The sequence below is a fragment of the Centroberyx affinis genome, unplaced genomic scaffold (genome assembly GCF_046629955.1).
Source record: "Centroberyx affinis isolate AG114_WGS23_722 - 3 ecotype Tasmania unplaced genomic scaffold, CSIRO-AGI_Caff_v1 ptg001087l_1, whole genome shotgun sequence".
Lineage (NCBI taxonomy): Eukaryota > Metazoa > Chordata > Actinopteri > Beryciformes > Berycidae > Centroberyx > Centroberyx affinis.
Window position 1 is genome coordinate 595,240 of NW_027279632.1, and position 11,988 is coordinate 607,227.

An 11,988-nucleotide genomic window follows, 5' to 3' on the forward strand; every position below is an offset into this window, starting at 1 on the left:
ATTTTGGCTTGAAGTGGAATTTGTTTTTTCATGTTTTGAATTGTTGATGGAGAATGGACTAATTCAAACCACCTTAGTGGGTCGTCAACATGCATTTCCTCCGCAGTATAGGTCATGTTGTCCTCCATGTTCATTGTTTAGATTAAGGCACGTCCTTGGAGCTATTCAGCAATAGCAATTTATTTTTTAATTGTCTGACATTTCTGTATATTTTATTACTTTTTAATCGTTGGAATTTCATTTAGAAATCTTTGGTGGGGGGTGTATTTTTGGATGCTATCACTTCAACAAAGGTGTGCTGCTGGGAATTAGGGTTGGATTGATAAGGTTGAGCAATTGGGAAAAATATTTCCATTTTAAATTACCTTAGAATATTTGGTCATTTAAAATGTAGTCTTGTGCATTCAACATTCAAGCAACAGCACCTGACAGCATTCTGTTTGTGAGCTGTTTTTGGAGGGTTTTTCTTGACTGTGAAGGCTTGCAGTATAATTTAAAATATTAACCACTGCTCAATAAAGAACTTAAATGAATTGGAGAAAATTATTTTGATAGGTACACAGAAGTGAAGCATCTCATCCCTAACTGAATGACCTGAATTTGCTTCTTGAGGTCCTCGGTGCTCTAGCAATAGTGCCGTGGTAAAAGAGAGAGCGATGTCAATTATTTCTTTTAGATAGAACAATAAAATAGGTCTGACCAATAGTTCCTCATGACTACTGGAAAAAATTATCTAAACAGTTTTGAATTTCTTAAGGTATCATACAAGTAGAATTCTTCAGTAGACAAGACACTCTCAATAGCCTGTTGTGCCTTGTTTGTTGCAGCTTATTCAGTGATATTATCACTGAAGTAACTCACTAACTGCATCTAGGCAGCACACCTGGCAGTGAGCGGCAGTCACAGACTGTTAACCTCAAGCACTGGAAGTGTTTCTGAGTCAACGAAGCTTCACAAACTCTGTCACTCACTGCCTTTGTCAAAGTTACGCTGCATAAAGAGCCCTTTAGGTTCATCGTTCTGATTCATTCAGATTCCCATTAAAGTGAGTTGAAGCTCTGCATCCTGCCCCTGGCCATAAGGTAAGCAATGCTAAAAAAAAATATGATTCTAAATTAATTGAAGTAATAGCAGTTGTCAGGCTGACAAATTAATTTTCTGTTACTCTCACCTCAACCTATTAAGCTTATGCACAGCCATCCCATTGGCTGTCAAACATAGGAAAAGAGTGTTTGTATTGCATTGAGTCCTTAGATTATATTGACCACAGCAGTGTTAACATTGTTGTTATTACAGCTAATATTATGACAATCTAAATATTGTTATACGGATCATTTATAGTATTATGGTGGCAGAACAGATGGCCCTGGCTAACAAATTCTAGAATTTAATGCTAATTCTAAAGGAGATTTCCAGTGGCATTCTCATAAGCTTGGAAAATCTATTCAGCATTTGTGAAGATGCACAAATTGATTTCAAAGATAGAATCCAGAGAACCAAAACCCTAATTCATGATCTCAACACTGTGCCATTGCTGCAAATTTACCAATTTGTTTCATAATGGTCCTTAGGCTAATGAAACAGAAAATGTACCCATATTCCTGGAAAATCATGCTGAGTACTGTCACAGACAGTCTATATTGCCAGGAAGTCCCTGACTGCTCCAGAAAATGTTTGTTGGTATCTCATGCTGCTTTCAAGTGCACCTTGTAAGCTCCTACTTCATAAATACTGTCATAAATACGACCTGTCTTGCAGTCATGGAAATAATAACACAATGGACCTAACAAAAGTACTTTTTTTGGTGGCTGATGTTTTACTTTAGGAATCAAGCGACACAGCACTACTATTAACAATATTATTTGTAATATTAATAAATGCTCTCTGAACACTGAATACCATTGGCTTAAAATTAAATCGTTCCTGTATTATTATCTAAACTTTTATGTGTGTGATGTATACCATCGTTCACTAAACTAAAATGACTTGTGGAGATGTTGACTGATTGCAGGCCCTTGTTCAGGCATTATCTAACCTACAGTACATAGTATGATTGATACTGATCTTTCAGTTGTTAATAAACAGGAAGTAATCCTTGCACCAAAACAAGCAACAGCTGACTGACGCCATTCTGTTTGTGTGCTGTTTTGACGCAGGCACCTGCCAGAAAATGACCCTGCAACCAGTAACTCCAGTGAACTGTGCAGCTCTTCTGCAGCCTGGGTGCTCCCTGCTACAGCTGGATGGAGAGGTTCTTCTGTTTGGCCAGAAAGGCTGGCCCAAGCGCTCCTGCCCAACAGGAGTATTTGGGGTTCGGCTAAAACATGGCGAGCTGAAGTTGAGGGCCATCTCCTTCTCTAACGACTCGTCCTACCTCCCTCCATTGCGTTGCCCTGCTGTTGGCCGCCTCGACCCCCATGACGGGTACCCAGAGAGCTATCTCATCCATGGTGGCCGCACCCCAAATAACGAGATCTCGTCGAGCCTGTACCTGCTGACCCTGGACAGCCGTGGCTGCAATCGCAAATTGACCTTGCGCTGCCAGGAGAAAGAGCTGGTAGGAGAAGTGCCGGGGGCCCGATACGGCCACACAATCAGTATGGTTCACAGCCGGGGAAAGAGGGCCGGTGTGTTGTTTGGGGGTAGGTCCTACATGCCTGCAGGAGAGCGCACCACAGAGAGCTGGAACAGCGTTGTAGACTGTCCTCCTCAGGTGTTCCTGATTGACTTGGACTTTGGCTGTTGCTCTGCTCACACCTTACCTGAGATCAGTGATGGTCAGTCCTTCCATCTGGCCATTGCCAGAGAAGACTGTGTCTACTTCCTGGGAGGTCACTCACTCTCCTCAGACTCCCGCCCCCCTCGACTCTTTCGCTTGCGTGTCGATCTTCTGCAGGGCAGCCCCATGCTCTCCTGTGAGGTCCTAGACACCGGTATGTCCATCTCCAGTGCTATCATCTCCCGAACAGGTCCCACTCACAGATACATTATCTTAGGAGGGTATCAGTCAGACTCCCAGAAGAGGATGGAATGTAGCACAGTGGTCCTGGATGACAAAGGGATCCACATTGAGTCCTTAGAACCGCCAAAGTGGACCGCAGATATCAATCATAGCCGCACCTGGTTTGGCGGCAACTTGGGCGAGGGAAGTGCCCTAATAGGGGTTCCATCTGAGGGAAGGTCAGCCCAACCGGATGTGCATTACTTCTATCAGGTGTGCTTCCAGATGGAGGAGGAAGGCAAGGGGGAGGAAGGAACCCAGAGCTGCAGCCAAGAGTCGACAGACTATGAGGACTCGACTCCACTGGAGGACTCTGAGGAGCTGTACTTTGGCCGTGAGCCCCATGAGCTGGAGGACAGCAGCGATGGAGAGGAGGACGCTTACAATGAGGAGGATGAGGAGGATGAGTCCCAAACAGGCTACTGGGTCAAATGCTGCCTGGGCTGCCAGGTGGACCCCAACACATGGGAGCCTTACTACTCCACCGAGCTCCACCGGCCAGCCATGATCTTCTGCTCCAGGGGGGAGGGAGGCCACTGGGTCCACGCCCAGTGCATGGAGCTGTCTGAGACCCTGCTGGTGAGGCTCTCTGAGGGCAACAGCAAGTACTTCTGCCAGGACCATGGAGGTCTGCCCTGTCAGGAAATGACCCCACCCCGACAGGTGCTGCCTCTGAAGCGCACGCCCATGAAAATGATGCATAGGAAGACCCCTCCCATAATAAAGATGACCCCTGCCAAGAAAAGCTTCTTTAGAAGGCTATTTGAGTGATGTATGGTCAAAGCATTTTGGAATATTATGTGCTGTAATTTTGAATATCTTTCCTGGTCAGGCAGTAACTGTTTTTAGGATGCTCTTCATGTTTATATTATATAAAGTGTTTTAAGTTCAAACTAAAAAAAATCCATATGCAGATCTGTAATATTTGAGCAAATGTTGTCAAAAGATAAAACAATAAAAATAAAACCTGAAATCAGAACTTCATGTGTTTTATCTTTCTAATGTGCTTCACAATCTTCATATGTGACACAAAACCTTAATATTATAGCAGGCCTCTGTGTAGTGTTTGTAGTAGTAGTGTATTCATGTGTTGTATGTCAATTTATTGTTTTCTATCAAGGACCACAGTGGAAATAAGTGGTTTAAGTCAGTGGTCCTCAACATGGGGTCCGGGGACCATCGGGGGTCCTTGAGGGGGTCCCAGGGATCCCCAGCAAGCTGATGAATTATTAAACTTCAGTATTATTTCATTTATAAGAAGTTAACACAATTAGAGAATGTAGAAGAAATGTTGACTATTGTGATCATAGTTTCACTGTTATCTCTCTGCCTATAATGCAGATCGTCTTGGAATTCTGGACAAAATCATATCTAACAATAAAAATATTCTCAGATATGAAAAAGGTTGAGAATCACTGGTTTACTTTCTTTACCCAAATTGCTTTTTTATCATGTATTTTTCTATTCTCCCAAATAAAATAAAATCAAATAGAAGTCATTTTAAGGAGAACAACCCAGAAGTTCAAGTCAAATTTTGTATTTATTCATTCTTTGATGAAAACAAGGACATTTTTGATAACAAACAAACTCATCACTGTCACATTATACAGAAAATTCACCCAAAACATAAAAGGTTGTCTGTTTTGGTGTAAATACAGCAGAAAGATTGAGGTCTGTAAACTGTTATCAACAACATTTAAAAATGTAATTAAGCATGTAGTGGATTTTCAATTTATCACCAGTATGCCAAATAAGACAGTGTTGAAAGTTTTCTGCATCCCCAGGAAACAACTGATTTTAGTGTAATAAAAACGAGTATGAATGAAGTACATGGTGAAAAGTGAACAAGTGGAATGAATCATCCATCATCCATTATGTTGGAAATGCAATTCATTATGATAAAAAAACAAATATGAGACATGTTGCAATATACTGTACTGTAAAACATGATGTTATTGTAGGACTGTGACAACTATCAAATGAAATATAAATATTTCACAGCTGTCGTATGGTTAAAGTTATGACAGCGAAATCAAATCAAAACATTCAATCAAATAAGAAAACGAAATTGCCTGTCACAATTCGAAATAGTGAGGGCAGAAAAAGACAATATAATCAATCAATCAAACAAATAAAGTCGCCAACAACACATCAAGTTTCTCTTGCTCCCGTCCATCCCTCTCCTCTGTCAGTGACGGTTGTGAAAAAATATCAGCAGAGAAACGGAGCCAGGTTATATACAGATCTGATGAAAAATCCCTGCCTGCAAGCAAGTCCATGGGGTATTAGGCTTAGTAATGGACCATACTGTATTTTTATGATATCAACAAAAAGGTCAGTATATGCTTTATTTTATGTGAAGAAGTAGAATAAGTATCATCTATCCTCCACTGTGCAAAAACTAAAAGAGATAAAATTGGTTCAAAGTGACCTGGCATCTATTCTGCCCCTCAGGGACTCCGCTATAAAGCACTAAAGTAATCTTTTTCAGAGGGCACTCATGAAACAAAGAACATTTGGGTCTCTGTGATTGCATTTTGTTCCAGCTCAAATGATATATTAATACAGTGGTCATAAATGTGGTCTTTTTAACACAATTTCCCTCCCATGACTTACAGCGCTTTCATCTGTTTCCATAAATATCCTCTCTGTATAAATCCATAAATGTGTCATAACCTTGCAATACAATAAACTGCACCATATTTCACAGGAAGCTCAAGATAAAAAAAAAAAATCTTTCTTGCTAAAAGCAAGGGAAGAGGAACTCTATGTTACCTCTATATTCCTGTACTGTCCCTTCTTTGTGCTCTAATGATTAACTAAAAATTAAGTATAATACAAATATAAAACTGGGCTGAGAATAACATTATGTTGTTCCTCTGGAAATGACCCCGTGTGAGTAAATGAAATGGGTCATTTAAGGAAGAAGACTTAAAATCCTACAATGAATGATGATGTATTGTGTAAAATTACAAAGATATTCTTTAATTACAGAAAAAAAGCAGCATCTTTGAGAATAGACATTACTGCTTCAAGTCCAAAACTTACTATAAAAATTATGCAGTCATTAGTTTCTCATAATGTTTTTGCAACAGACATTGAATAGGATATACTACAAGTAATACTCCTACTATCTTGTGTATAAAATCAATCACATCTTAACACATCTTAAATTGATACAACTCTCAAAACTCAGTAACATCCAGAGACATATTCCCCTCCTCCTGGATCTCCACTGGGTCAATGGTAGCTTGCAGAGCTTTGGCAGAATCCTTGTGAGCCTCCATAAACTTCTGCAAGGACTTGGAGGTGTAGAGCCAGTGGTGTTTCAACACGTCCACCAGCTCAAACGCCTTTGACTGACGTGCATTCATCTTACGGAAGCGCCTGAACAGTTTGTTTGCCGACTCGTTCCCCTCACTGGCCCAGGCTCCTATGGAGCCATCTCTCTCTATGATTTCAGGGACATGGGCCAGCGTCTTGTGCAGGTAGTTGGTGATCTTTCCATTGTACCTGTATTTGAAGGTAGTGGAGAGGAGATCTGCAAAGCGCTGGGAGTTAAAGCTGTAGCGGCACAGCTGGTCGGGGCACTCCTTGGCTGGGCAGGTGGTGCGCCACACAGGCTTCATCTGCAGGTAGAGGCCCAGAAGTTCCCTCAGGGCCTGCCTCCTCTCTTCTGAGGGCACCAGCTCACACACCACCTCCACAGCCTCCTCGGTCATTAGCTTCCGGGCATAGTTCCCATTCATCCTCATCACCGGTTTAAGCTTCATCTTCTTCCTCAGCTGCTTGTCTAGAGCTGCTCTCCAGCTCCGCCGTTGCTCCCGGGTGGGGTTGGCCTTCTGGTACACCTCCCCAATCTCATCCTGGAAGATTTTGTAGAACTCAGTGGCATTACCAATGTCACAGTGCAATGCATCCAGAGTGGGCTGGGTCTCCATGAAGGGCTTTGCAGAAACTCCTTTGACCCGGTCTCGCAGCTCGTCAGCGGACTCAGAAAAAGGATTGGTCCTCCATATTTCATAACGCTCCAGGTTTTCCACGTGACAGCGGGTGATGGAGTGCAGCACCATGTTGTGAGAGGCCTCTGCCCGGCTGGAGTCACACAGAGTGCAGATGTAGGTGGAGCCTGAGGCCTCCAGGCCCTCCAAATCACGCACCATCTTCTCATCATATCCTGTGCCTCTGAATTCGAAGCGGAAGGAGCGAGGCAGGCCACCCACAGATAGGATGAGTCGACTCTGCTTCATTGCATTCCGCTCTGCAACTACAGGCCCCAGGACAGCAGTGAGTGTCTCGTGGTCTGACTCATCCACAAACATCAGACATAGGGGCTTACAGGACAGTTCCGAGTTGGGCTTTGGCTCTCTAAAGATGGTAACCTCCTCCTCCTCGCCTTCTGCCAAGACAGAGACAGACATAATAGTAAAAGAGAAACGTACAGCCTTCTCAGGGACCATCGGCCCTCCGCCGTGCTTCTCGCTGACATCTCCCATGCCGTCACAAGATTCCTTGATCATAACACTGAAGCCTGAGGTGCAAGCACTGTCTTCCAGCCCACACTCTCTCAGGCCCTCCATGATGTCCTCCTCCAGATCCTTTAAGGCTGACACCAGGGCCACATCATAGCGAAATCGCCGAGTGATGGTGTCAGCTGGGGAATCGTCCACTGAGGCAGCCCATCCAGAGAGCCCATTAATAATGCCCACATGGCACGATGCAGACACATTTTTGAGGGCCGGCTGCCACTCGAATAGGTGATAGCCGGGGAGGAGCTCCTTCTCTGCAGCTCGGAGGCTGTGCAGGGGCTGGAAGATCTGGCGGCCACTGATGGCTTTGACAGTCCGGTACATCTTGTGGTATTGGCTGCAGCTCAGAAAGGTGTTGACGCGAATGGCCAGACACACAGCAGGATGCAACCCAAAGCCTCTGCCTGCAGAGACAAAGAAAATGTGAGTGTGAGTGAGAGAAAGAGAGAGATGAAGAGGAAAGACAGGAGCAAAAATAAGGCAGGGATTGAAACTCAAAGAGAATCATTTGTTTAACACCAAACTGTGAAAGTCCTTTCTCGTGCTTTGAAAAGAACTGCAGTATCTAACATTTCCTAATTTGGTGCCCTGCATTTGCTGTCATTAATACTATGATTCCAAATGCACCAAAACACCCAAATGTGGATGTATCATTGTCAAAAGCCCACAAAAAAAAGCCCATTCTAGTGCTTTGGTGATTATTACAAAATCCAATATTTCCTAATTTCCAAATGTTATAAGGGGACAGAGGGTGAGTCAGTGAAGCTGGCAAAAGTGATGTATTGGCTGCAGATGAAAACAGACACCAGCTGGCCTCTATTCCCCAGAGAGGAGGATGGTGCTGTCTGTGTAATTTGCAGATACAAGAGCTGCTGATGTTGTTTTGATTCTAACAGCCCCTTGACAAGAGTTGTTATTGTGCATTAAAGGGAGTGTGAGAGACTGACGGACAAGCAGACAGAGAGTGAGAGTGGGAGAGAATCAGGGAGGGAGTTGGGTGTGTAACAAGACTGGTTCAATAGACAAAGGCAGACAATGATAAAATGCTTTTCAATCAGAATCCCAGTCAAGTTCCTCCGCTCTTCTCAAATAGTGAACTTTTCAACTCATTGTTATTTATGAGATGAGTGTATTCCTCTGCGGTAGGCAGAATATTAATGAGCAAACACTATATCATTTTCATTCACTTGTGTCTTTGTTGAGGATGGAGGGTTATGTCCTAAATTTGAAAATGAGCTATGAACCAAAACCTTAAAATAGCCCCTTACCTTGCATCATGGCCTCCAGCTCGTCTGCCTGCCTGTGTTCGTTCCCAGATCTCAGAGCAAGCAGGAACAGCGTCAGACACACAGACTTCATGTCACCACCTTCCTCTTTGTCAGCAAACACCTTCACCTGGTTCTTCAGGTCCCTCAGCCGATGTTTCTGGGCACGACGCGTCAGTGATAGCAAGTGCTGGCGGGGTCTTCCTCCTTTATTGATTAGCAGGTACTGTTCAAGGAACGTCTCTGGGGACCTCTGGTTTGCATCCTGTTCATCCAGCTGGTGGCCTAGACAGTGGGATCTAAATGAGTCTAGCCTTACCTGCTCCCCACAGCCACCTCTGGGGCAGAGCAGAGGGAGAGAATGCAGGACTGCCAAAAAGGCCTTGGCAGGGGTGATGAGGTCAGCGGGCACAAAGGGCAGATTGCAGGCCGGGCAGTGAGGTCCCAGAGTGTGGTTATACTTCACAATACAGCTGCGGCAGAAGAGGTGTCCACAGGGAGACTGAACTGGGTCAGAGAGCAGGTGGTCGCACACCAGGCAGGTGACGGAGCAGAGGAAGTCCACAGGGAGCTTCTCAGAGATCAGCCTGGTACTCAGGTGGTCTTTCTGGCAGTGAGTGATGCTCTTCACCCACTGCTCTCTCTGGATGCTGGGTCTCTTCCAGGCTCTGAGCGTAGGACCATGGTGATGATCTCCTAGCGGTCTCAGAACTCTCCTTTCACCAGTGGCGCCGTTATCACAGTGGTCCCACTTGGTCCTTTTTGCCAGGCTCTGGGCTCTATGAACAGGCTTCCTCCTCTTCCTCCCAGTCCGCTGGAGTGAAGGTTTCCTGGGGGAGCAAAGAGGGCAGAAAGAAGAGTGGGGTTTCCACTCAGGGACTCTAGTACTGGAGAAGCTGCAGAAGCCACCACCTCGTATGGCAGCCATCCAACAGCGATGGCAGAAAGACGGAGGGTGGACGGTTTCTGTGTCCTCTGTAACATCCACTTTGAAGACCTTGAGGATGACCGCTGGCCAGCTAGTGAACTTACAGCCCGTCCTACGCAGGGCCCCCCTGCTTGCCTCGTCCAGAGCCCCGTGTACCTCATGCTCGGGGCCTTTTACTTTCCTTAGAGCCATTCCGCAGAGCCGACACAGAGACCTTCACACAGGAAAATCAAACAGCCAATGTTGTCATGTAATTTCTTTGAAAGAAAAGCATTGAAATTTTCACCGATACCTGTGATATTGTGGTGTACTGTATACCTTACTGTACAAATGGACATGTGATATTATATATGAGACAGAAAAAAATCATTGTTTTGTTACATGTATTCCACCATTTTTAGTATTGCATAGTATACTAGATACAGTATGCTGGTGAGTGCCCACTCACCTGAGGTGGCCCATGTGGGTGTCCATCTCCTGTAGTTTCATATCTACCCTCCGGCCCGGACCCTCCACATTTTCCTTGCTTTTTCCCCCGAGGCACAATTTCATGACACTCCCTGGAAGACCCACGCCATCATCTACTGTTGACCTTGGAGCTCCAGGAGGCAGGAGCCCTGACAAGGCTCCTTTCTCAGGCTGCGTCTCACTGGGTAGAGGAGCCCTCTCCATGGACTTTACCCTGAACAGTTTAAACTTCCAGCATGAGAACTCTGAGTGGGGATGGTGGAGCTCAGCCGGCATGGAAGATCTGAGGCCATCTGTCTCCAGGCTCTCCTCCGCCATGATTTAGGCCTCGGACCCTGGAGAGGAGAGGAGAGGAGAGGAGAGGAGAGGAGAGGAGAGGAGAGGAGAGGAGAGGAGAGGAGAGAGGCAGAGCTTAGTTAGATCTATTACAAAAGTATGAAATTATTTCAGTTGCCTATGAGAGGCCCATTGATGGATATAGTAGAGAAGAGATTTAAGTGTTCGAATCCTCAGATATCCCCAGTGCCTTTTCACTGTTGATCCCATGACAAAACCTAGCAGCTTTACTTGATTCCTGCTGAATTTATACACCAAGTACTGAAATCCCACTGAACAGAGAGTAGTGAGCCCTGACCTAGAGTGCTGTATTATACCATAAGTGGCATTTAGATCTTCTGTAAAATGCATGAGACAAGCATTGGGGGATCGATACAGCACCAAAATCTTCATTTCTCTCATCTCCAATCCCATCGCTCAGGGAGCCATTGTGACTTTTTTCCTTTGACACAGCGAGTTTGCTAAATGGGCAACCTTATCCCTGCAAGGCTGTCAATCATTTATATTAGTCATTTTCTTGGCTCAAGACAGAATTGGAGCCTCAGGAGCCTCTGACTGGCATTTTAAACCAAGAAAAAATTGGAGACACAGGAAACTTGTTTCATAATACATAGTTATTGACCAAACGGGAGGAAAAGTAAAACAAGAAACCATCATATTAAAACAAACAATATGAATAATTATACCAAACACAACAATGTTCAATTCCAGAGTCAAATTTTGACAGCGTTACAGATCAATCATACTGTAATGGTGAACCAGTGTCACAGACCTTATTCGCCTCTCATACTATTTGAGTTCCATTCCCAGTTCAGACAACAAATCAATAAATCAGTCAAACATTCTTAGAAACTATTACATCTATTGTTGAGTCTTACCCTTGCACACCTATAGCACACAGTCTTTAGCATCTTCCCTCTATCCATCTTTCAGTGTCCTCACTATGTTTTCTCCCTGGGAGGCTTGAGTCTGGCAGTCTCCTTCATTTCCTGGCTCTCTGTGTATTTCACATGCTGAACTCTCCACTGAGACAAACAGCTGAGCCTTGTGTGCATGTGTGTCAGCTGGGCTCTTACCTTGTTTTTCAGTCTCAGCTGGCGTCAGCTCCCCCGGGGGTCTTCTCCGCATGGGAGCACAAGGGAAGCCCTGGAGCCAGGCCCTACACACTGTGTGTACTGTATATATTTGTGTCTGTCACTGTGTCTCTCAGCTTGGTGCATCTGTTACCAAGTGCTGTGGCTCCATACAGTGGGATTGCTCCTATCTCTCTCCTTGTGTCTTGTATTTATACCCTTCCTAGTACGGGATCCCAACAGTCAATTCCTGCCACCTGATACAGGCAGCTGATCTGCAAAAAAAAAAAAACAAGGTTAACCCCGAAAACACAGTTGCACACAAACAAACACATGTACATACTGTACATATGCACACACATGCACACATGCACATGCACACCAATAC

General features: G+C 44.6%; 2 protein-coding genes across 2 annotated transcripts; one reads left to right on the forward strand and one right to left on the reverse strand.

Annotated features, from left to right (window-relative positions):
- The first annotated feature begins 981 nt into the window (after positions 1-981).
- rag2 (recombination activating gene 2) lies at positions 982-3,772 on the forward strand. The gene is made up of 2 exons (XM_071523390.1): positions 982-1,082; positions 2,157-3,772. The coding sequence occupies exon 2, from the start codon at positions 2,171-2,173 to the stop codon at positions 3,770-3,772; it is 1,602 nt and encodes a 533-aa protein (XP_071379491.1). The 5' UTR covers positions 982-1,082; positions 2,157-2,170.
- Positions 3,773-4,607: 835 nt separating this feature from the next.
- rag1 (recombination activating 1) lies at positions 4,608-11,752 on the reverse strand. Its single transcript, XM_071523385.1, has 4 exons — positions 11,604-11,752; positions 10,172-10,526; positions 8,799-9,937; positions 4,608-7,934 (listed from the first exon to the last, which is right to left on the reverse strand). The coding sequence occupies exons 2-4, from the start codon at positions 10,507-10,509 to the stop codon at positions 6,187-6,189; spliced, it is 3,225 nt and encodes a 1,074-aa protein (XP_071379486.1). The 5' UTR covers positions 10,510-10,526; positions 11,604-11,752; the 3' UTR covers positions 4,608-6,186.
- Positions 11,753-11,988: the final 236 nt, after the last annotated feature.

What these genes read in the sequence shown, in the direction of transcription:
- rag2 (XM_071523390.1), top strand. Translation starts at nt 2,171, where the DNA reads ATGACCCTGCAACCAGTAACTCCAGTGAACTGTGCAGCTCTTCTGCAG.
- rag1 (XM_071523385.1), bottom strand. Translation starts at nt 10,509, where the DNA reads ATGGCGGAGGAGAGCCTGGAGACAGATGGCCTCAGATCTTCCATGCCG. An exon ending in ACCCACATGGGCCACCTCAG is followed by an intron (nt 9,938 to 10,171) that starts GTGAGTGGGCAC and finishes TCCTGTGTGAAG; the next exon opens with GTCTCTGTGTCGGCTCTGCG. An exon ending in GCTGGAGGCCATGATGCAAG is followed by an intron (nt 7,935 to 8,798) that starts GTAAGGGGCTAT and finishes TTGTCTCTGCAG; the next exon opens with GCAGAGGCTTTGGGTTGCAT.